This window comes from Cydia pomonella, chromosome 20 (assembly GCF_033807575.1).
Source record: "Cydia pomonella isolate Wapato2018A chromosome 20, ilCydPomo1, whole genome shotgun sequence".
In the NCBI taxonomy this organism is placed as follows: Eukaryota; Metazoa; Arthropoda; class Insecta; order Lepidoptera; family Tortricidae; genus Cydia; species Cydia pomonella.
The window spans coordinates 8539043-8564036 of NC_084722.1; the positions used below are offsets into that span (position 1 = coordinate 8539043).

General features: G+C 36.9%; 3 protein-coding genes across 4 annotated transcripts in view; 2 read left to right on the forward strand and 1 right to left on the reverse strand.

Moving 5' to 3' along the window:
- Positions 1–15019, forward strand: part of LOC133528938 (vacuole membrane protein 1) — a 29523-nt gene extending 14504 nt beyond the window's left edge. For both annotated transcript variants that reach the window (XM_061866450.1, XM_061866452.1), the window contains exons 3-10: positions 3132–3229; positions 3779–3898; positions 4141–4240; positions 5177–5358; positions 7253–7453; positions 7883–8107; positions 8798–9093; positions 10721–15019. In XM_061866450.1, the coding sequence (XP_061722434.1) occupies positions 3132–3229; positions 3779–3898; positions 4141–4240; positions 5177–5358; positions 7253–7453; positions 7883–8107; positions 8798–9059 (1188 nt within the window). In that variant the 3' untranslated portion in view covers positions 9060–9093; positions 10721–15019. The remainder of the gene's footprint in view (positions 1–3131; positions 3230–3778; positions 3899–4140; positions 4241–5176; positions 5359–7252; positions 7454–7882; positions 8108–8797; positions 9094–10720) is intronic.
- A 2045-nt stretch (positions 15020–17064) lies between these two features.
- On the forward strand, positions 17065–19415 carry LOC133528940 (small ribosomal subunit protein uS15m). The gene is made up of 5 exons (XM_061866454.1): positions 17065–17379; positions 17560–17693; positions 18026–18099; positions 18542–18663; positions 19046–19415. Exons 1-5 carry the CDS (start codon positions 17192–17194, stop codon positions 19353–19355), a joined length of 828 nt encoding a protein of 275 aa, XP_061722438.1. The 5' UTR covers positions 17065–17191; the 3' UTR covers positions 19356–19415.
- On the reverse strand, positions 19409–24642 carry LOC133528939 (SH3 domain-containing protein Dlish). The gene is made up of 7 exons (XM_061866453.1): positions 24461–24642; positions 23871–24064; positions 23131–23318; positions 22606–22772; positions 21880–21978; positions 21005–21150; positions 19409–20494 (listed from the first exon to the last, which is right to left on the reverse strand). Exons 1-7 carry the CDS (start codon positions 24507–24509, stop codon positions 20330–20332), a joined length of 1008 nt encoding a protein of 335 aa, XP_061722437.1. The 5' UTR covers positions 24510–24642; the 3' UTR covers positions 19409–20329.
- Positions 24643–24994: the final 352 nt, after the last annotated feature.

The window sequence follows — 24994 nt, forward strand, 5'->3', positions numbered from 1 at the left end:
AGGATCGCATATACACATACACAAAGACCCAAAAGGTAAATCAGGCCGAAGACAAAACTTTGACTTATGTATGACAAACCGATTTCGCGCGTACACAAAGAATTCGCAATATCAATGCAATGCAGAAACATTTGTAACATATTATCGAAAAACCCTTTATTTGAATAGTTATCACAAATCACGCTAGCAGTTCTTATACGAATCGATAATATAACAACATTTATAACCAATCCCCTGATAATTAATTACTTAATTAGATAGAAACTCCGTTCTAATGTGTATATTGAACTGTAATAAAAATTAATTATACTTACATGTATAATATGATCGATACATGCGATAAGATATTGCAATGAAATCTCATTTAAGCACACGATAACCTATGGTATCGATATTGCTTTTAAAGTTCAATTTTCTTTCTTCTATCGTATTACGGCCGTTTTAAAAAAAGCCACGGAAGTATCCACGTTTTATGGTAAATTTTATGTTATTTTTACTACGAATCGCCAGCTCTTGATCCTTTATATTCATAAAGTTCCATGAATTTTTCGTACTATCCATCGCGTTACTATTTTTAGAATGGCCCATTCACGTACAACCGTGATGCGTTTATAATCACTTCCACGCCGCACGTAACATTTATGTAACATTTAAAATGCATTTGAATATTTAAAAATACAATTTGAACTCCATCACTAATGGTATAGAGTCCAAACTAGAATAATAAAGGTTCCTCGGCCCCAAACGAGAGTGAAAAGTATTGAGCGCGAAAGTAGTTTTCGAAAGTGAAATTTTTAGTTTCGTGATGTCACTCGTTGTCTGCGAACGTCTGAACCTCGCGCCTAATTTTAAAATAGTAACTCGCCATAAAAATAATTGTTTACCATCATATAAAATAATCAAGTTTCAAAGTTAAAGTGCCACGTTCATTTCGCATTTGTTTGTGTAAGTTTTTCCATTCAGTTGTGTGTGCGTGAGCGTGCGCCATGAGATGAAATTTTATGACAACCTTGCGAGTTTCATGTTTATTTTCTGAGTTATGGAAGTACCTAAACTATTGCAGATCAATTAATACGTAATATTGTTGTATAGTTTTATATTTATTTTGCGTACTTACAATTTATTTTCTCACCATTAAATCCAGAAGAAGATAATATGAAGGACCTCATACCCTATAGATAACCAAAATTGACTATAATTTGCTTACTTGTGCCTATAAACGCTTGCCTTTAGTAAATATAATGGTATAGAACAGTAAGGTGTAATCCCACGATGAAGTACCTTTATTTTATTTTGCCCATTTATTAATATTTTGAGTAAAGTATGTAATAGGTATTCCTAGGTCTCAAAAAGTGTCAAAATATTGAATCTCAGAATGCCTATTCCTTTTTTTTTAATACCACATTCCCAAAATGCCTAAATTTCAAATCGATGTGGTGTCATAATATCTAAATTAGTACTATTTTATGCAATTTTATCGTCTTTGAGGGAGTTTTCAGAAAATAGTGTACCCAATTAGCGTAAGTTGTTAATAAAAGTTAATCGCTGTCGTTTTGTAACGATAATTAAGCATGAAATCTTTATGGGAATCAACTTTTTGCCTTTTTTACATTGGAATATCGCTTATAGTTTATGAAATGATCACCAAAATCAAATTATTATTTTGGTCGATTTTTTATCGTTACAAAACAGTGACTAACTTTTCTGAACAACTTTACAATTCACGCTCATTGGGTACACTATTTTCTAAAAACTCCTTAATTCCAGCAGATTGTTAACAATAAATAATAATACGATAAAGCTTATACAAGTGCACTTAAGACATAATTCAACTGAAAATATTTAAAAAAGAAATCCCATCGAAAATTCGGCATTTGGTGAAGGAAACAATTTGTCATTTATGCATTTTGAGACTAAGTTGTCTTGAAATGTAGGACATATAAAGACAATGGCATTATGATATTTAGTATCCATGAAACCAAAGCATTGATTTGATGCATAGCTAAACGATTTACCTATTTATATTTATCAGTTGTCAAAGCCAAGTTGTTTCCAGTAACAACTGTTTTTTTGCTACTGAAAAAAAAAAACCCATTAGTTAACACTAAAGGGAGTTTATGGTAATCATTTAAGTACTGGGATTATTTTAACCCTTAAAAAATTATTACAATTACTGATTATTAGCAATTGATTAAATGGACCCCTTTGTAGTTAGTGACGAAATTTTACTCACGATCAGAGTAGGTTTAATATTAAGTTTTTGTTTATATGAATATGAACACTCATAATGTTTGTTATGACACCAATGTTTTGTTTTGGTCGTTACTTTATGAATACTTTTATCACTGTACTTGATAGGACATTGAAATTGTAATCTAATGGATGAATTAATTGCTAGAGCTACTCCTAAATATGTTTGTGATGTGTGGATTTTGCACTAAATTGTCTGACTCTTGCATGTGCACTTTTATTGTTTACATTGAGTAGTAAGTTTTGTTTTGTATCTCTTTGATTCTTTCATTAAGTTGTTTAAATTCCTAAGTTTTTTCTACTGATTATTTAGGTCTAAAATGTAATAGAAGTAACTACCTATCTATCATTTTTTATTATTACACAAAAAAAATCGGTTATTATATTATTTCATAATTATGAATTGAGTCAATCAAATTGATAATTTGAACCGTTTCCCGTACTGTTTCCTTTTTATTGTTGGCGAAATAATTATGTAAGCCACAAACCAGACTACATAATAAACAACATACATTGAAGTATTTTAGTAAGTTCGGTATTCTCCTAATTTTAATGTATCTTGACATTCTTGACATTGCATTATACCTACTCTTTACTTACAGGCAGAGTTTAGGCATTTGTTTTGTTTACAAAAATATTTATTTTTACCTACTACACAGCTAACAAATCCGTACTATGGTCCTTTTGAAAATATTCGTTCTGGAAAATTGCTAGATGTCTAACTTCGGTAATATTTGTCCATGATTAGGAATGAACCTAACTAATAAGCTCAAGTTTTTCTATGAACAGTTACTAAACCTCATTAATTTCGCTGGCATTTGTCCAGCAAGGAGTGAAGCACACCAATAGGCCTAAGAAATGAACTGTGATTTGTTTTGCAGCTAGCCCGTCTCGGGTATTACAAGCTGGCGGCGGCGCAGGTCGACACGGAGCAGCGCGCGCGCAACGGGCTGCACAACCCCCATCCTAAAGAAATTAGGTGCGTACACACGATTGAAAATTGTAAAAATCGCTCCCTAAAGAGATCAGACTCCCTAGCAAGACTTGTTGTCGCCCAACTTCATACTTAAAGTTACTCATATGGAGTCGCACTCGACTACGCTAGTCCATGCTAGGGGATCAACTATGTATAGTACCTACGATGCGCGTCGACAATCTATCCTCTAATGAAATCATATCACTTACTATAGTTACCATGACTTTACTCGATTATAGTTGTATAGCTCGAACTGAAAATCGCATTTGTGAGCCTATCAGTAAATTAAGTCGAAATCTAGGCCTCCACGGCGATCAAGGAATGAAAATGTGATAAATAACAAATTAAAAGAATAGATTGATGTTGCTGTCATAGCAATGTACAGTCGAGGAAATTGATTCTTTAGCAGTTTACGGTTCACTTTACATTGGACAACTCTTAGCATAAGTATGTACAACAAAAATTACTTGAACCGCAAATTGCTAAAGAATCAATTTCCTCGACCGTACTTACGTATACATTGCCTTATAGAAACCTTTATTGGATTTACAGAATAAGGAGCAAAGAGAACATGGATTCAGATAGCAATTTAGTGCTATGGCGACGTCCTATCACCACACTAGAATACTTCTTCAAAGAGCTGTTTGCGCTCACCTCCGCTGGCCTCCAAAGGTAAATGCAATGAAAAACACATCATAACCACCACGTCCGCCACTGTTTTATGTTTACTGTAACTTGCAATAATAAACCTCTGAATGAACTTGAAGATATAGATTGATTTAAAGAGCAGGTGCGAGATTTATACTGAACTGTCAAAACGCAGCAGGTATTTCTTAGTCAAATCTTTGATTGGTTTATATCGTGGATAAAACTTTATCTTTAATATTGAACTCGCAACCTGTCGTCTTTTTCAGATTATTCGCGTACAAACTTCTGGCTTTATTAATAGTATTGATCATCACCGGAACGACGGTGTCCTACCACATAAGCGGACCTCATCAGCCATATGTACATGTGAGTGTGTATATAAATATAAGCAATATAGGTTTATAACTGTTATACGTACATGATAATACAGGCTCCGAGACATTAAATTTTGTCGGCCGTATTCGTCCCACTATTTAGATAGACTATCTAATATTCCCGCATCCGATATCCGATCGCATTAAAAATACAATACTACGCTCCAAAACTGGAATAACTGATGTAGCTGAAACTGCCGCTAAGCTCAAATGGGACTGGGCAGGGCACGTCTGCCGTATGCCGGATGACCTGTGGGCCAAAACAGCCACCTGTTGGGTCCCACAGGTTGTAAGGCGTCACGGTAGACCTCGTCGGAGATGGCGGGATGAACTTGATGCCTTCGACAGAGACTGGTGGGAGACTTCCGAGGATAGGGACACGTGGAAGAATAAGAGGGAGGCCTTTGCCCAGCAGTGGGACAGTATGGGCTCATAATAATAATAATCTAATATTTGTATTCTGATAGTGATTGACCAAGTTACGTCTACTACTTATGCCTATTCCGAACTATATTTAGTTAAGGAATAGATAACCGGTTTGCATAATAGTGAAATATCGCGTGACTGACTATTTAAAAATACACAAAACGAAGGCATTCTATTTATTCATTTAATTACTTATGACTTAGGTATAAAAATTGTGTTTTAAAAAACTACAACTCAAAGTCCACAAAATCTATTTTTACTTTGACCCATTGACTGAGAGAATATTACTTAAAACATTAACCCCCTTATTCATAATCGTGTACTAAAGTTACGAAGCCGCTAATAATCGTTTGTACCTCTCCAACGTATTGGTATGATGGAAAGGGACAAACGATTATTAGCGGCTTCGTAACTTTAGTACACGTTTATGAATAAGGGAGTAAATTCGTAGTTGTGTTTTAATCTTAAGGAATAATAACATCCGTCTTCATTAAAATTGCAGCTAGTAATATCAACACTCGCGTGGTGGGGCTGGTGGGTGATCCTAGGCGTATGCAGCTCCGTAGGCCTCGGGACCGGCCTCCATACATTCCTCCTATACCTGGGGCCTCACATCGCGCGGGTCACTCTTGCCGCGTACGAGTGCGGCGGCCTCAACTTCCCCGAACCGCCTTACCCTAATGAGTGAGTTATATGTGTAGCTAGTAATATCGACGCTCTGGGGTTTGCAATCAGGGGTAATTCCTTTGAATAGCTTAGAACTAAATAAATATATGCCACGACTGAAACGACAAAAACATTCCATATTTTAATGCTCAAAATATTTCACGAGAATCGTTTGAGAAACAAATGGACAGACATACGAAAACATTTTGATGAGATGCTTGCTCGCGCTTCGCGCTCATTTGGTCAAGTAGAGCTACACACCGAATGCGAACTCATACACAGATAAAAAAGATATCTTAATTCAAAACGCAAAACTCTCTTGCGCACGGTTGCTTAAATAAAATAATAAATTGCTTAGTCCAATAAATATGTCTTGAGTTAAAAACAACATAATTTTTAAAAGGAGAATAAAAAATATTTAGTTTTATCTTTACACATTTTTAAAGCGAATGGTAGTGATTTGAGTTAAGATATTAATTATTCGCCGCAAGAAAAAAAAGTCTTAGAAAGAGATATAGCACGCTCTTAAAAAACGGTTTTATCTTGAGTAACTCTACTTCAAACCAAAAATATTACCAAATTCCAAAGAAGAACCACCAAATTTTTCCTTTGAGACTTTTAAGTTTTTAGGCAAGAGCGATTAATTCTTGGTTTGATGTTTTCAATTTACAGTCAAGAGCTAAAGCTTTTGTAAAAAAGAAGCACCAAAACTTTGGTTTGAGACTTTTAAGTTTTTAGACAAGAGCGATAAATTCTTGGTTTGATGTTTTCAACCTACAGTCAAGAGCCAAAGCTATTTCAAAGAAGAAGCACCAAAATGTTGCTTTGAGACTTAAGTTTTTACGCAAGAGCGATTAATTCTTGGTTTGATGTTGTCAATATACAGTCAAGAGCCAAAGCTATTTAAAAGAAAAAACACCAAAACTTTGGTTTGAGACTTTTACATAAAATAGTATCAATAAATTTGATGAAGGGGACAAGAGCGCTAGTGGCCTAGCGGTAAGAGCGTATGACTTGCAATCCGGAGGTCGCGGGTTCAAACCCCGGCTCGTACATTATGAGTTTTTCGGAACTTCTGTACGAACATTTGATATTCACCAGTCGCTTTTCGGTGAAGAAGAAAAACATATTCACCAGTCGCTTTTCGGTGAAGAAGAAAAACATCGTGAGGTAACCGGGCTAATCCCAATAAGGCCTCTAGTTTAACTAGTGCCTACGCCAATTCTCGGGATTAGTTTCGAAGCGGACCCCAGGCTGGAATGAGCCGTGGCAAAATGCCGGGACAACGCGAGGAAGAAGAAGATAAAGAGGATTATTGAAAACTACAAAGATTTCAACGAATGACGAAAACCATGCTGGTTTAAGAAAATTCATTCTTTATTCAAGACATACTAAACTTGGCGCTAAGAGATTTCAGCTCTAGATATTTCACATTGAGTAACGCACTCTTGAACCGATACTTTTTCTTGTTTTTATGGAGAAATATAATTCTCAATTCAATTATGAGTATCTAACCCCAAGAAACAAAGTTTCTTGGCACAAGTTCTTTAAGTATTGCACTAAGACAGTTAGGTTCAATTTAAAAAATACAATACTTAAAACAAAACGTAAACGCTCTTGGTGAGAATAATGAGCTTTTTAAAAAAAAACTTTTTATAGCTCGGATAGAGAATTTAATTTTTTAGCTTAAATAATAAACTTTGAAATATTTTATATCTTGACGCAAGAATTTTATTGTACAAAATGTCTTGACACAAGAGTATTTACTTGGCTGGAGAACTATTTTTTTTCTGTGTACAAGCTGCATTGGTGATACAGTTCGTCCGTATACATATTCCCTTGATTCACTGTTTTATTCTGTCTACTATTAAATATTGGATTAATTAATTAATTATATGTGTTTTCTTTCCAGTATAATCTGCCCAGCAGAAATCGACCCCAACAACACCGTGTCGATATGGAACATCATGGCCAAAGTGCGCGTCGAGTCCATGATGTGGGGCATCGGTACGGCGCTGGGGGAACTGCCGCCGTACTTCATGGCCAGGGCGGCGCGCCTGTCGGGCGGCAGTGTGGCGGAGCTCAATATAGATGACGAATCCGCCATGAGCAGGTGAGGACGAGGTTACTGGCAGGATAGCCGAGTTGTTGAGTTGTTGTTGTCAGAGCCTAACTAATAATTATGCTATGGAATTTAGATATGTTAACATGATGTTCCAATTGCAATTAAAATATCATAGAATCAAGCTTTATAATAGCAGTCTGGCAAAACAGCAACATCAGTGTTTGTAGCAATTGTTGACAATTTTACTGTCAGGGTAGGCCGAGTGGTTAGTACGTCACTTGCAAATAAATGACAGTCAATATTCAGGCTAATTGCATAGCAGCTACAATTGCGAATTGTTTAAAAATGAAGGAAGCCTCGGCTATAATAAATTGATTACCTATCTGGCTGCTATTTTGCTTATCACGTGACTCTTTCTCAGTTTTCTCAAAGGGAATTGTCCTCAGATAAAGTTTTTAACACTAATCTTTATTTCAGAGCAAAGAAAACAGTACAAAAGCTAGTCGAGCAGATCGGCTTCATCGGCATCCTAGCGTGCGCGTCGATACCCAACCCGCTGTTCGACCTGGCCGGGTTGACCTGCGGGCACTTCCTCGTACCGTTCTGGACGTTCTTCGGGGCCACAGTCCTGGGCAAAGCGGTCATTAAGATGCACATACAGAAGATGTTCGTTATTGTGTCCTTCAATGAGACTCTTGTTGGGTAAGTCGATAGACACTTGCTAGTCATCTTAAAATAATAAATTGTTTCTGGAAGTTTAAAAAGCCATCCTTAAAATAAAAACTTAAGTTTGCTTTATATGTATGAATTATAGCAGCAACGCAATAGATGTGGTATATAAATATCTTTTTCTACTCGTCGACTGTAATGGTTGAATTAATATTTCGTATACCAAACGATAATTACATACTTTTCACGATGGACTCCTAACTCAACTATAATATTCATTTAGTAGTAGTCAACTAATTCGAAAATTGACCACTCACGTGCCGCCGTGCTCTCATAGAAAAGACTAAACGGACGCAGGCGGGACTAAATAGTCGCGCGTTTATGTCTTTGTCTATTGAGATACTTACCAATTTACATTAATTATTTAGGTTTATAGTAGAAAAAGTATTATTTTAGATGACTCGTAGAAGAAATATGGTTTACAATAGTGATATAATCAAGCTTTGCAATCTCGTACCTCACTTAGGCAATTTAGCAACCTTCGTTGCCTAAACGCGATACTCGGCTGAAAAGATCTCTATTGTATTACGATTGTTTAAAATACTATTAAATACTAGCCAATCAGTAAAACTATTTAAAATCTTTATTTTTCAGCAGGAGAGATTTCGGGTTATAAGACAGCCACAATATGTTACTAAAATTAATAATAACCTTTTTTTACAGACAAGTCCTAACCTGGGTGGAGCGGATACCCTACATCGGGCCCAAGCTCGAAGCGCCTCTCCTCGAGTTCCTCCGCAACCAGAAGGCCAGACTACACAAAAACGACTCCGCACTGCCCGAGAACTCCGGCTCGGTGCTGTCGAGCTTGTTGGAGAAGTTCGTGCTGGCCATGGTGCTGTACTTCGTGGTGTCAATAGTGAACGCTCTGGCGCAGAACTACAATAAGCGCAGCGGGAAGAAGAAAGGGAAGAAGCGGGAATAGGGGCGCGCGCCGCCCGACGCGACCTCACACCACGGTCAGTACTCATTATATCTCCAATATTTTTATTGCAGTAAACTTTATAGTGGGGAAGAGTGCAGTGAGTATGTACTTGTCGCGAACGTATTGCGAACTGGCTAATATTTGCCAACATCATGGAGTAGATGGCGCTAGTAGTCACGTTTAAATTAAATAACCGCTTCTAGATTATTGTGATTTATTTGCTAAAGATGAGAGGATAGATGCGAACGACAGTAGAAAAAGGAGGTTGTGTGCGAACAAATCTACGGGGAGTGATATTTGCTTTTGGATCAAGTGAAGGACGTTCTTATGGTGTGGTGTGTGGTTTTAGGCTTGTGTCTTATAGATTGTGACTAACGTATATCAGTACTCGGAGTGAAAACTGATCCGGGGAAAAGTTGATGGCTAATATGAACTTAAGGTAAACTTAGAGAGAGGGATGGGGTCGCTATAAGGTGAGGTTTGGAAGCGACGATTAAGCCAACCAAGAAACCAGGTGGATAATCATGTGAAACTCATGTTATAAAGTAGGACACCAGCAATGTATTATCGTCATCTCAATAATGTCCAGGCCTCTGATAGGTAAGCACTAGCACCTATCGTGAACCATAGACTAGCTTATACATATTGTGCCTTAGACTTGACAAGTTTTCACTGATAATAAAATATGCATCAAGGCGGTTTGTTTACAAAGGGCTTACCGGGAAACGCGAAAATCGAAATTTATTTATCTGCCTCTTTATCGCTCGAACATGTAAAAGTGATAGAGAGGTAAGATAACGTAATTTCGATTTACCTTTTTTCGCGGTAGATCCTCACATTGTGCTGGATTGTGGTAGTGGCGCCCTACTCAGAGTTTCGCGTAATATTCTCTATTACTGCTCCATACATTTCTGCACTTACTTCCCCTAGTATTTACGGTTTACCCCTGAGGCCTATTTCTCGAACGGTATAGGGGCCGTGCGCGTTGGAGGGTCTGCCATCTTGTGGCCTGAATCGGAACCATAAACATTTACACGTCACGTGTTTTCTTGTGCATAGTAGATTCTGCCATCTTGTGGGCTACATCGGAACAATAAACATCACATTTACGCCTCGCGCCAAAAATCTGACAGCTCGTGTGCTGCCTCCTACAGTTCATGCACGCTCCCTATTAGACTAATATTATTAGTCCACGAACTGTCAACTCGTATGGGTTACCATGGCAACACACTAATAATATTAGACTAATACTGTTAGAGAAATGGGCCCCTGTTAGAACATTAAGTGGTCCACGAACTTATAAACAGAACAACCCATTGTTGAAATTATTTGTTATTGGCTTATTGGTATTAACTGATGGTGGTCCCCAGCCCCAGCTAGAATGAAATTTAGTCCAGTGAGCGTCTAGTCTCATAATTAAATTAGCTAAAGGTATAGGTGTGATAATTTGCACATTTCTCCTAATAAACAGCTAATATTTTATTATTTAATTGAGGGGTCAGAGGGGCCCGGATAATCTTAACCGGTTTTGTTGATGCGCGATTGAGGCTGTTGGCTTCTTCGGTGGTTAATAAAATATATTCAAATAATAACTTGCCGGTACATTCAGGATTTGAGGAGTAAAATGTAAAACTAGATTAACGTATTATGGTTTTTTTCAGCGCGCCGTCGAAAGTCGGAGAAACGTCGGCGGCGGTAGTACCCAATAAACTGCGATGAAAGTTAAATAGTTATTTTATTAAGACCGAGCGCGCAATACTAAGACACTCTTATATATACAGTCATCATATGTACGATAGAGAGCATGTCACTTGTAGTTTTGTGCCAGCTTTATTATAAGTCGAATTCATCTGTCCTGTAAAATAGAGGCAATGTCTTATGAATAATCAACCAACTATAAGTTTCACAAGTATAAGATATAAAATACTTTTAATGTGAGATGTTGGTGGGATTTAAGTAAGAGTATAGACTATAGATAAGAACATAATTTGCATGGTGTCAAATTTTTTATTAAACTGTGATTGTCGTAGTGGTCGATGATGAATGTTTTAAATAATACTCTATTGTATAATTTTTTTAAACATTTATATTCGCGTAGATACAGAACATTATCTCAGTAGGTATAGCTTTCCTCAACTATATCACCAACACCTAGAGTCTGACCAGCGAGTCTGCTCAGAAAAAAAAATGCGGGAATTTCAGTACAAGCCGCACCTGGGGGCCTACCGCGAAAACAGACATTCGCAAATTACGGGGATCTTTCTCTTTTACTCTTACTAAGACGTAATTAGAGTGACAGAGAAAAATGCCCGCAATTGACTAACTCCGATTTTCGCGGTTGTAGCTCTGGCAATAAAATTACTTTGAAATTAAGTGTCAGCTTAAAACTGACAGCTTATTTGATAGGAAAAAAGTCGCCATATAAAGAATAAAAAAAAAAACTTGTGACACGACTCACTGTTCAGACTCTAAAAAGAAACAGAGTCCATTTATAAAATTCTTGCAACTAAGAACTGTCTGTAATTTTTACAACATTGTGACATAAAGGGTTTTAATTGCAAATGATTTCAACCCGATGGTTCACCATTGGGCTAAGCTAAACCCATTTAAGTCACACATTACCAGCTAGTGGCCCGACCGGTAATATCTTGCCTTACTGTAAGTTAAAATAAGTGTTCACTAACCATTAACTAGCTAAGTAACTATTTAACTTTCATAACTGAAGTTAGCTATAGTCAAATATTGAGAGGTAAAATAATAAAATCATGGGTATAGTTTTCTAAGTGACATAATGATAAGCTTAGAAAAGAATATTATGTAGGACGTAGATTTCAGAATAGCCCTAGCTAGCAAAACAACAAGTCTTGTCCAAACTTCATTGTTTTAAACAAGGCTCTGAACCGGTTTTAAAAATAGCGCTGAATACCGCCGGTTTCTTTTTTACTCCAAACTTTCATGAGAGTGCGAACTTTATTGTAACCTAAATAAACCGGTTTATTTGACAAGCGACGAAAGACGGAGTAACCGGTTTTTATTGTTCTAAATCAGTTAACCTGTCAAGAACTTTACGGAAATGTTCTCTTAAACCGGTTAAGAAATAACGGTTTTACGAACGAAACGTTTTGCGTTGCGTGATGATAACGGTTTGGAAATTTAACCGGTTTCCGAGCCTTTAGATTTACAGAATTTTAACTGAAATGTTCGCAACTCGTGATCTTGTTGAAAATTTTTGAAGTTGTTTTTTACGCTATCCCCTTTTATAGAATGCTCAGTTAGACATTTTATTCACATTTTTTGAGCAAATTGTCTAAATAGTTTTGTCTGAACTTTAAAGCATATTAGAACCTAACATGAATTCATCAATTTGAATATTTTTTTACTAGTAGTAAATGATACTGATTCGTGTGTGGTCCCGTTTAACATTTTAATCTCTTCCTAAAAATTGTTTTAGTCATAATATTCGCTGAAGAAAATTTGTAGATAGTCTTCCCTAGAAAAGACGAGAATGACTATAACAGATGATATGCTGGTTGATTTAACAAGATCTATGTGCTAGAATCAGATAATAGATAGGTACTTGTCACAATGCTGACGTGTGCATTTTTAATATTACGCAATGATGCAACTGTTTGATGCTTATGGATTTTGCGTGTTAAAACACAATTTGATTGTATATGTCGGTGCTTTTCGTTTTTGATTATTCTGATTTTAGCCAATTTCTGGTCGTTTAATTAAGTACCAGAGGATGTGGGTGTACAGGATAGATTTAAAATATTAACCAAAAATATTTAAGTGTTATATCCAAATGTATTATTTGGTGCTGTTCCTAATTTTCAAAATTTGACACCTCTTAAGTTGTTTTTATACAGTTATATAATGGTTATACCTTACGTTGATTTTTTTGGATGTTTTTTTATTACGAATTAGTCATACGGAAATCTGTCCGTTTTCTCTGGAATTTTTTTGCGCATAAAACTGACAAACCTCCGTGCGGATATCCGCCGAAACTGTGAGTTTTACATCTGGTCTCTAAACTTTAGTTATAATCATTATTTGCATTTTAAATTTACTTACCCTATTATAATAACTTAACTTATGTATTTGAATTTGTTATATTTTATTTCGGTATTTAATCAGTTAGTGCGCATATCTGTGCTGTTCTGTTTTTCGTTTCTACTATTTCTATATAACATTGTTGTAAGTTAAATAGTTAACATACTTTAGTTTATTCTGAGCAGTCAAAGTATAGAGGTTACACTAAAAGACATTTTGTATCTTATACGTATAGGAAAAAATAATAGTCTGTCAAGCATTTCCGCCAGTAAGAAAAAAATGGCAAATAAAAAAAATTTAGGCGCGAGGGGTTATCGTCCCGTAGAAAAAATGAAATTCGTGCCTTTTTCTACTGACAAAGTTGTTTGACAGACTATATAATAATTAAGTAGCTGAATGGAGCCCAGTATTAATATATTAAGAGAACACTCCCGTGACAAAATATAAATATGGGCAAGTTGAATGAAACATGTTTGGGCTCAATAATATCTAGTAGACACTAAAGCCCAAAGTAGATTTTTTACACGAACTGTTTCAAACATTTAACCAGTAGCTATAATGTTTTGATTCATCTGTGAATCGCATTCCCTGCTTTATGATGTGATGCTTGTCTTTGAACTAGTCCGTGTTTCTAAATAAATCGATAGTCATGACTTACTTGATTTTAACTTCTAGATTGAGGGACATTCCAAGAGACAAAATCAACTAAGTTAGTTATAAGGTTTCAAATACGTGACTAAAACCATATAATTAGCTTATGATGATTCACGGCAGTTTATATTCGAAGACAAACTCGAGAACTATTTTTGTCTCTTTTGAATATCTGCGTCCCGTTTGATTCGAAGGCATGGCCAGAATAACAAACTTAGCACAAAGTAGAGTTGTAAATAAGTAACCTTGTAAAATAATACCAATTCTTATTTAACTTGTGAATCGGACGGTAGTTGTTCTTATTTATTCTTTTTAGTTTTTGGGGCTGTTTTTAATTGTGAAATGGGTTTAAAACATTCCATATATAAATGATTATGTGAAATATAAAAGTTACTCTCGAATGGGATTTTATACTAAATTAAATTACCTTTAAAGTAAGTAAATCAAGGCCAAATTTAGTATTTATACGGTTTCATCAATCATGATTTAAAGTTAATTTAGGTGATGCCAGTCATTAACTGTTTTTAAACATCAGTAGAATCAGACAAGACCCTTACTTTTGGGCTTTAAACTTTGTTAAACGCCAATGTGTTTCTTAAACACAGACAACCCAGTCTTGGAGCATTTACACTAGGGACGCCATATCTGTCATTTTCTGTACTAAACAGGCTGCCTATTTTTGCGGGGCCGATATTTGCACGTAACGTGAAAATAGCCATGTCAGATAAACGTTAGTCCCTCCATACAAAAGTACGCACAGTTGTGCAAGATTTTCGGCTGAGGGTTCCTCTTAAAGGCGACTCCTGTCTAAATGCTCTAAGAACACAGTACCTGCCAGTACTGGCTTGTCAGTTAAAAAGATAAAAACCACTGGCATCGTCTAAACTAGCGTTTATATAGAACGAAGAATAATAGATGCTCATTGTACAGGAATAGTGTAGTTACTATTTTGAGAGTGCAGTTATAAAAGATAGCTAGAGTTTTAATACCTAATAAAATCAGAGGCAAAATTCTTATGGTATGGTATAGTTTAATATATTTAGAACATGTGATTTAATTTATTCAAATGTGAACGTATATACATAATAGTTTAATTGTTTATTTTAATTGAACATGTATTATTTTTCTCAAATATTTGTTAGTTATGAAGTAGTCATGTGAAGTGGTACACTTAGTACAAAATTTTTGCATATAAATATTTTCCAGTTTGAGGTTTGCACCCGAAAAGCAATAAATGGATGGTGAAAAACTTTTAACTATTCTTTATCTCCTTTCAAATAAGTACGTTTTTACGCAACCCTACCCTACATAATTCTAACTAATTTCACTGGACCATATAATAACTATTTAAAAAAATCCTATGCTGTATGCCAACAAAATGTATCTATTTAATGCCAAGAATGCTTTACATCATTTTGGTAGAGCTGATACTTTCAAACTGCTGGATCGATTTTTATGAAAGAATACTTGCTTTCACTTCATGTAAAAAAACGAATCGATATTGGCGTCATAACATCCCTCTTTTGCGTCGGGAGTTAAAAATGGATCATTTCAATTAGAATATTTTTATCTATGAAGGTAATGTGATTTTGGATTGGATTATTTAGTATAAAGTTATTTTTATTTATTTTTATGATACAGGAGATAAACGAGCAGACGAATCGCCTGATGGTAAGCGATTACCGCCGCCCATGGACAGCACCAGAGAGGTTGTATGATGCCAGCCTTTGAGATGGGTATACGGTCTTTCCGCGCCTCTACACGATGGCCCATCGTACGTCAGTCTAAGGGACGCAGCTATGCAGTGGAATGAGATAGCAATATCACTTACTCCCTCTAACGCATAAATGCGTCCCTTGGACTGTCCTACGCTGGGCTATCGTGTAGAGGAGCCGTTTACTTGAAGGGTTGAAGGTCGTATCGATGTGGAAATACCGCAGGTGACAGATCATTCCATAGTTTAGCTGTGCGAGTCAGGAAGTTTCTGGAGAAACGTACAGCTGAGCTTAGACATAATACACATACCAACCATCTAACAAGGAAGGGTACCCAACTGTCCGACTCCGATTTGATTCATTTTGATATATGTTATAGAGTAGTCTAAAATAACGGACACGTATTTTTTTTAGCTGCCCAAACTCAACCTGTTAGGAGAAAATGGCCTTCAAAGTACTAAAAAGTTACTAAATCTTCTAACTCCTATAGAAAGTGATGCTCAAGCAACTTGCTAGTTAATGGCTGGTTTGAGTATATGTTTGAAAGCAGCAAAAAATAATGAGCACGTGTTTTGTTATATCTGCTTAAACTCAAGTTTTCCTAAAAAAATACCTGTCTTTATGTGTAACTTTAGCGATAAGATATTATAAAACTTCGAATGTCGATTTTTTTAGGAAAAAATGAGTTTTAGCCGATATAACAAAACACGTGCTCATTATTTTTTGCTGCTTTCAAACATATACTCAAACCAGCCATTAACTAGCAAGTTGCTTGAGCATCACTTTCTATAGGGGTTAGAAGATTTAGTAACTTTTTAGTACTTTGAAGGCCATTTTCTCCTAACAGGTTGAGTTTGGGCAGCTAAAAAAAATACGTGTCCGTTATTTTAGACTACTCTATAGCATATATCAAAATGAATCAAATCGGAGTCGGACAGTTGGGTACCCTTCCTTGTAAGTGGTAAAGATGGAAATGTTGTCGCATAGGGCACTGGCGGGAAGAGGCGGCTGGGATTAATCCGAACAATTCATCGGAACACTCCCCGTAATACATATGATATGCAGAGCGCGGCTATATCTCTACGCAGCGACAAGGAGTCGAGCCGATCTGAAATACGCCTGCAGCCAACAATTCGAGTCGCTCTCCGTTGGATGCGGTCTAGCGGAAGAAGCTGGTACTGTTGTGCCCCTGCCCATGAGAACAGTATTCCATATGTGGGCGGACCTGCGCCTTATAAAGTTGTAGGCGGTGGATCAGCGTGAATAATTCAGTTAGAAGTTCAGTACGCTAAATTCGATTTGAGGGCCAATGCTCAAAGTCGAAAACGCTAGATCAAAAAGCGCCGCTTGTGTGAATAAATACAATTCATTTGTGTCATACAAACGCTTTTTTAACGTGCGCTATAAAAGCAATCGTCATTCAAAGTGGTCAAAACGCAAAGATTCAATCGCGAGTCTGAAAAAAAAAACAAAACTGGCAACCCAGAAATTTTGGTTAGTTTTTCAGAATAACGAGTTAAAAATAACGGTTAACTAGTTATTTTCGATACAACACTAGTATGTTCGTCATTCATTTTGTGTCAATGTCAATACTAATACTAGCTTTACCATACTGTCAAAATCAAAATAATCTAGGCACTTGAGACTAAAATAACATAGTTTTCAATAATAGAGACAATATACTTTTTAATATATTGTCCAAATTTAACTAAAATGTTACGTCGCCTTACAACTACTATCATACAATCACGTGGTATAAAACACCAAGTGAAATTCAAATGGGTGAGACCCGAATATGTACCAGCTTACAAACCGGCCAAATCTGGCGACTTAGAAGGTCTTCCGCCGATTTCAGAGATGTCTTTAGGTCTTGACTATTCTCTAAGTGAAGAATCTAAGGAGTAAGTATCATACTTGTTAAGGCGACATAACCTATAAACATATCTTCATTTTAATTTTGATTCACCTTTGGCGTCTCTTATGTTACCGCCTGTGAATTCAATGTATTATATTTCTTCTAGTATGATTTTTGATATTTCTAGTCCTGATTTAAATAAATCAATGGAAACTTCATTTTTCAGTGCCCCAGAATCAGTGAACAAAATATTCTCAGCAGCGTTCCTAGGAAACAAGCAGCATAACGAATTAGTCAAGCAGGAACTCGTAAATAGAGTCAGGAGGCATGCATATGATGATAATACTGCTGAGACAAAAAGTAAACATTTCTTATTTACTACATGCACATTTTCACTTGGTTGTCTGTATGAACTGTGTTATACTGCACCTGTTTCTTATCTTTTGTATCCTAAATAATTAAGCTCTATAACTGCTGCATGTAGAAAAACAATATCAGTATTAGTGTCTGAATAAAACCATATTTTTTGCCAAAACCAAAAGTTTGGTTTTGCTCTAGTTTCGGACGAAACATCATTTTGATGCTGAAACCGACACTTCGTTGGGAGACTAATCAGTCTCTTACTCTCTTTTTTTTATTACTGAAGTCAATTTCAACAAATGCAAATCATAATGTGAATATATTATTTTCAGTTGCAAAGCTTACTGCAAGAATTCGTTGCCTTCAGGTCACCATGGAAAAGTTTCCGAGAAATGTAATTGCAAAGGTTTGGCACATGTTTATGTTAACTGTTATTAAAATGACATCCTAATTCGTAAATTTAACTTGCCCTAATAAGCATCTGTTACCCTTTTTAACACAAATATAAGTAATAGATAAGTTAATTGCTATTAGTTTGTAGGAAGTTAATAAAGAATGACAGTAGCAAAACTAATTTATCCTGCTAAGGCCCTGCCATACAAATAAAATATCCGAAATTTGTCACTGGAGTTTGAACCTATTGTGCAGGGCATAGAGTTGATTTTGTTTTGTTAGAAAACTGATAGAAATAAAAGAAATGCAATTTTATTCCAATTGAATATGATTAAAATTTCATTGACCTGAATAAGTACTATAGGTAAGACATTGGGCCTATAGATGGTTATTAGTTAGGTGTATATCATGTATAGGTCAGACTAAAAATCTATTGTCAACAAATTCTTTTTCAGAAAACTGTACAAGAGCTGATAGACAGGAGGAAGAAATTGTTGAAGTACCTCCGCACATATGACTACAAGAAGTTTGAGTGGATCTTGGAGCAACTAAATATTGAATACAGGGCCCATCCAGAGTAAGTTTAATTTAATTTATTTAATAACATTTAAAATGAAATGGTCTATAGAGATTGAACCGAAATTATGCCAGCAATTTAACAATAATTAATTTAAAGTAATTTAAAATTAGACAGAACAATATAGGATCAGCTGAGTAATAAGGTCCCATTCGTAACAGTAAGAGTGAGTCCACACTGGTGTGTTGCGTTGCGTTTGCGTCGAGTCGTCATAAAAAATATATGTAAAACGATGCAGCGTTGACACTGCGACGACACTTGTGACGAAACAACGCAATGCGACGCACCAGTGTGGCCTCCCTCTAAGATGATATATGCAACTATATGACTCATGATATTAGTACCAAGTTTTATAGTAAGATATAACATATTTTGTTTACAGGTCTCACCATAAGCTGTCTCGTAAAGAATCCCTGAGAAGATTAACAGAAATGCATTGTGATGACATTCGCAATGAAAAACTTTCAAACTACCGAAACCTGCTAGAGAGCCAACAGGGGCCCTTCCTCAAGGAGAAACTAGAAGCACTAAAGTTTATTAGGAGTGAACAGATAGATTTGCAGCTTAATATCACAGTCTCAGAACAAGATATCAAGAAAGTGGAAGAACAGTTAAAAGAATGGACAGTTAAGGACGAAATAAAACAACAGGCCAAGAAAAAGAAGAAAAATCTAATTGCCGACTTGGATTAAACAAAAATATTTAATGAGTAGGTAGTAATTATGTGATAGGAAATAAAAAAAAATTACATATCTAATTATTTTATTTCAAAATGATATTACATAAAACCTTACAATTATGTTAAAAAAAGTTAAAATATAAAGCGTAATATGAGATTCAGTCAATTTTGGACGGAGATATTTTACACTAGCTAAAAATATGTTTACGTCGAATTTGGAAATAAGTTGGAAGACGATTTAACAATATTTTACATGGGTCTACATATAATGGCTACAGTATAAAAGCTAAGTCAAAGGCACTGTATACTTAAATAATTATTATACGAGTTAATTATTACGGTTTTAAATGGCCAATGGGCGCTTTTATACTTCATAGTGGTTGTCCACGGTAACGACACGATTTATCGTCATGACTCTAGGGGACCAAAATGCATGAAATTGTATACAGACGTTTATATCATCGTGGACAACAGTATAAAAGCGTTCGCATACAATCTCGTACATTTTAATCATCTGATGTGTCGTGTCGGAACGATAAATCGTGTCGTTACCGCCAACGACCACTATAAATTATAACAGCGTCCGATAACGCTTTGGCCTCATTCGCCAGAGTTTAAAAAGCATTGCGTTAAAACCTGACGTTACAAGTTCGTCGGCCAACGGTCGAAGTTGAAAATCCAACAACGTACAACAAAAACGCGCCATCGTGTGAATACACAGGTAGAGCTAGACGAAGAGAAATCTTGGTGTAACTTTATCCATTTGTGTCATTCAAACGCTTTTTTAACGTGCGTTGTAAAAGTGCTCGTGCGCATCCGGCCTTAGCGGTCTAGTTTCAAATAGGTTTTTATAAACAAAGTTTCCGCGAGAAACAACTCGTGTAGTAGGTATGCCTCGATGGAGGCGTTCGCCTAATATCCAACAACGGAAGTGATATTGCGGCGACCGTACAGCCTGTGGGCAGCGGGCGGCGGGTCGGAGGCGGCTCAGAGGCACGTGGTGCGCGGCTTGCGCGCGTAGGCGGTGGGGATGAAGCCGGAGCGGCGCGCCTTGGGCGCGTGCGCCCACAGCCAGCCCTCCACCGTCTGCTGCGTCAGGTCCGCGTACACCCACTCGCCGCGCTTCACCGACAGGTCGTCCGGTGCCTGCGCCTGCAACGATCCTCTTATTAGAAAAACGGCTGCGTTGCATTCTTACTACGAAACATTACCATGTTTCGTAGTAAGAATGCAACGCAGCCGTACAGCAACAGCAACGCAGCAGCTTACTTAGGCAACTCGACAAGCTTCGTTGCCTAAACATGGTACTCGATGGAAAAGCTCTCTATTATATCACGATTGTATAAAATACTATTATATCTTGTAAATAAAACCCTTAACTACCTAAGGAATAGCGGTGTCTCCCAACACGGTAACAATTTGCTTACCGGGAGGCATCATCCCTAAACTTCCCGGGGACCAAAATCGAGTTAACATTTAATTTCCTCTCGCCATCGCTCCAGCCAGCTTTACTGAATTGCAAAAGGGTTCTCGAGAGCCTGCAGTATTTTGTGACCGAATCATTAGGACGCCGTAACGCTCCGAAATAACGCATTAGAATTACACATTTCTTTTGCACAACCAACATATGTAATACAATTTTTACTGCATGATTCAGTTCACCTTATAATCGTACAGCATGACTAGCTCTGTGCCGTGGTAGCGTCCGTCGTTGTGCGTGTTGTTGGTGCCGGCGGACATCACGGTACTGTTGGGGTTGGCGGGCGGGGAGTGTTGGGGTGGCGGCTGCGGAGTGTCTTGCTGGTTCGCTGTAATTTTTTTTTTAAATAAAGGTTCATGAGTTACGAAAATGAATCGCCAAACTGTTTCTTAATATACGTACTCGTTACGTCGTTCTTTTAATGCCAACTCCTATTCAGTAGAGTATAGATACTGTCATTCACGAAGACGCCTGCCTGGACTTGTATTGTCATGTTATTAAAGGTTACATTTGACAAATTGCGCGTCATCGTGGATGAAACGAACTATTAATTACTAACTTCCCAATCCTGACAATAGGTAATGAAAAAAAAATGCAACATTAAAACAAAATAAACATTTTAAAATTAGGTAATACCTGTTCCTTGTCGTAAGGAGTTATAATAGTGCTACATAATGCCTAATTATGTAGTACTGCTGTCACTGCTCTACACACACATATTATGAGCACGTTTTGATGTGTTCAGGAACCGCATGTTACGACCGCCATTGCGACATTTGATCACACTCAATAAAACGTCATCTCGACTTATATTTGAAATGAGGTTAAATCCAAATTCCTTTGTTTTTCAGGGATGTTCAAAATTTGAATTATTATATCGATATCGACGTTATTATTACGCAATAACAACATTTTAACAGATAAGAAATTTGTTGTTGTGTTTGTTTGTGGGTCTATCTTTATGCTGGCAGTAATATGCCGTTTTTGAACGCATCATAGAGGATTTATGATATGTACATAAAGTATATTAGGGTATGCAATGTGTTGTTTTTGTTACCTTGCACAACAGCAGGGTACACGAATCCAGAGGGAATAAAACCTTCCTGGCCATCACTTCGCACGATCCAGTACCAGTCTGGGTCTTCTCTGTTCAAAACTGGGAAATATAAATAATCAATAAAGTATGTAACAATCAAGTATTTCTATAAGTAATAATAATAATAATTCTGAATATACATGTCGCACTGCTGCGCACAGGCCTCCTCTCATGTTCGAGAGGGCTTGAGCTATAGTCCCAACGTTCGCTCAATACGGGTTGGGGACTTCACATACGGATTTTCAGGGTGACAAATTAGGCGGGTCCACACAGGGCCGGCCGTTTTGTGCGAGAGGAAATTGCCTCGCGTGTATGCTTGCTCTGTGTGGACCCGCCTATTGAGCATCACATAGGAAATGCCGCATTTATTTGGTATAAGTACAAAACTATTGTTGTTGTTGGTCCTAGGGCACCCTGGAGGTGCATAGAGTCTCCAGAAGATCCTTCCACGCCTTCCTATCTTGAGCAAATTTTTTGGACTTGTTACAGCTCAGTCTCGCTCCACCTCCAGGTGTGTACGGGGCCTTTGCGGGCTCGCTTTCCGCCTTCAGGCCGCGACTTGGACGCGATACTGGTGCTGTTCACAGATCCTCTTCAACGGGGAATGTCCGCAGCACTACTTCTTCAGCGATCGGAGGAACTAATCTATTAAGTTTTCAAATTACTTATTTTAAGTTATTTATTTACCTGTAACAAATTCCCCTCTTTCCACATCAACGTCATTCTCGTCCCGGGCAGTGAAAGTGTACAGCACCACATATCGGCCCGAAGGATCCTTGCTGAACGGACAGGCCTCGCCCTCGCTGCCCAGCTCCGAGTGCCCATCATTTGTTGCACCATCTGAGACTGATAATCTGTAAAATATTCAGAATGACAGGCACAACACCTTCGTTCGCCAGGGTCTCTCTCCCAGAAGTCGCCAACATCAAGGGCCTGCTAGGCTTCTTGGTAGAGTAACACCTTTGTTCACCAGGGTCTCTCTCCCAGAAGTCGCCAACAACAAGGGCCTGCTAGGCTTCTTAGTAGAGTTGGGTTGGCAAAAGTAGTGCCAACAACCCACAATGCAAAATAGGGTCAGACAAAGGGGCATAGCTATGATTAATATACAATAAATTGTATTAAAATATTTTCCATAGTGAAAAATCCAGGGAGAAAAATGAGGACTGTGTTAGTATGGGAAACCGGTTTTCCACTATCCACTTAAAAACTTACTGTGAAACATCTCTGTGTTGTATATCAGCAGGCGATCTACTCCTCGGTAGTTTCTTTTTCAAGTCATGGTGCTCGCAGGGTGCACAGTATGAGTGAGGTATAAAGCCCTCTCTCCGTGACTCTGCCACTATCACATACACCCAATCATTTTCTCGATATAATACATTTACAATTTGACCGCGTTTTACCTGTAAAAGAATATGGTTTCATCATGCTTCCATTTACATATAATCGAGCACAACAAAAATTCATTGCTTTATCAGATCACAACAATAAAACATGCTTTATTTGGCCATGGTTGCCCAGTACAGCTCACTTTATAAAACAGTCCCTCACCAGGTCTATGTTTGTTCACAAAATATTAAAAAACTACTGAACAGTATTTTCATTGCAGTTTTCACCTAGTAATTCTTGAGGAAGGTTTAGGTGTATAATTTGTTAAAGTTTTATGTAGCCCGTGCAAAGCCTGGGCAGGTCGCTAGTAATGTTTGTAATAACCTGCCATCTGGCAAGTTCTTGCAGTGGAAATGTTTATTTCAAATTTATTTAATTGAAAAAAAGTTCATATTCCAAATACTCTAAAATTATGTATGCCAGCTGCATGGGAGCATCACAACAGTATTTCCCCCAAGATAGACAAATCTCTTTATAACTGTATAAATTAGAGAGGGAGTCTATCTTGTGAGTGAGATACCATCTTGGACACTTCTAAGCTTAACTAGTCAGAATATAAGAATTACCTCTAACTCATCATCAACACAGGGTGCGAAATCATGCAGCACCACCATTTTGGAATCTGGACTTAAACCATGTTCCTTCTCTATTCCAACTCTCACTAAGGTCTCTATACTTGCTGATCCAGTGATCCGGCCCATACCAGGGCTGAGCCCTGAGCCTGGTCTGGACAAATCCTTGTCTGAGTCTCCACTGCTTGCTATAAAATAATTAGATGATACTGAAATTCCTATGCCAAGTGGTAACTTATAACTTCTTATATTTCGTTAATACGTTAATTATCAATCAATCAATACGTTTATTTGTAAATTAACATGACATCAGACGTAATAAACTGTTTTTATCAAATAAAATAAAAAATACTTCTTGTTTAAGACATGCATTACTGATAAGGATTAAGCTTGTAGCTTTACAGCTTCACGTTTTAACATATTTTTAAACAGGTATAAACCAGTCACAGAATGAGATTAATTACTCGCTCGATATGGGTGGTATATGACAAACAAGGCGAAATTACTAGTTTTACATTTATATGTAGAAAGTTGGAGGTCATTGACATAAAGTTCCCACGATGAAAGCTCCATTAAGTACTCACATTTCTTTTTCTTCCCTCGTCTTATTCTCACTGGACATAAGAATGCCATATTGATTAAAAGTAATTTTAATACATTACAAAATAAATTATAAGGTACTTATTGCGATATTACGCTTTCTTTTGTGTAATAAATGATTTACAGTTTTACATGTCAGAAAAGTTCACAAAACAACTTTGACGAGTTTGAGTTTCGTTTTTGCACTGAGAACCGGTTCTGCTATGCGAAGCTTTAAAAATATTTTTCTAATTGTACATAATGAAAAACGGTTACAAATATAATCAACTTTTTTGCTATAGAAGTTTTAATTTAGTTATGTTTATAGCTTATAAAAATTATAATTGAAAGGTAAAAATATGGTCATATTACAACAACCATTCAACATCAGAAAACGAAACGCCGTATACTGACACTGTCAAAATGTCAAGCGCGGCCATATTTGATTTGATTGGAGCTGTTAGTGTATTTACCACTTACTGCATTTTTAAAAGACTTCCAAGAAAACAGGAGGTTCTTATCTAAACTTAGTCAATTGC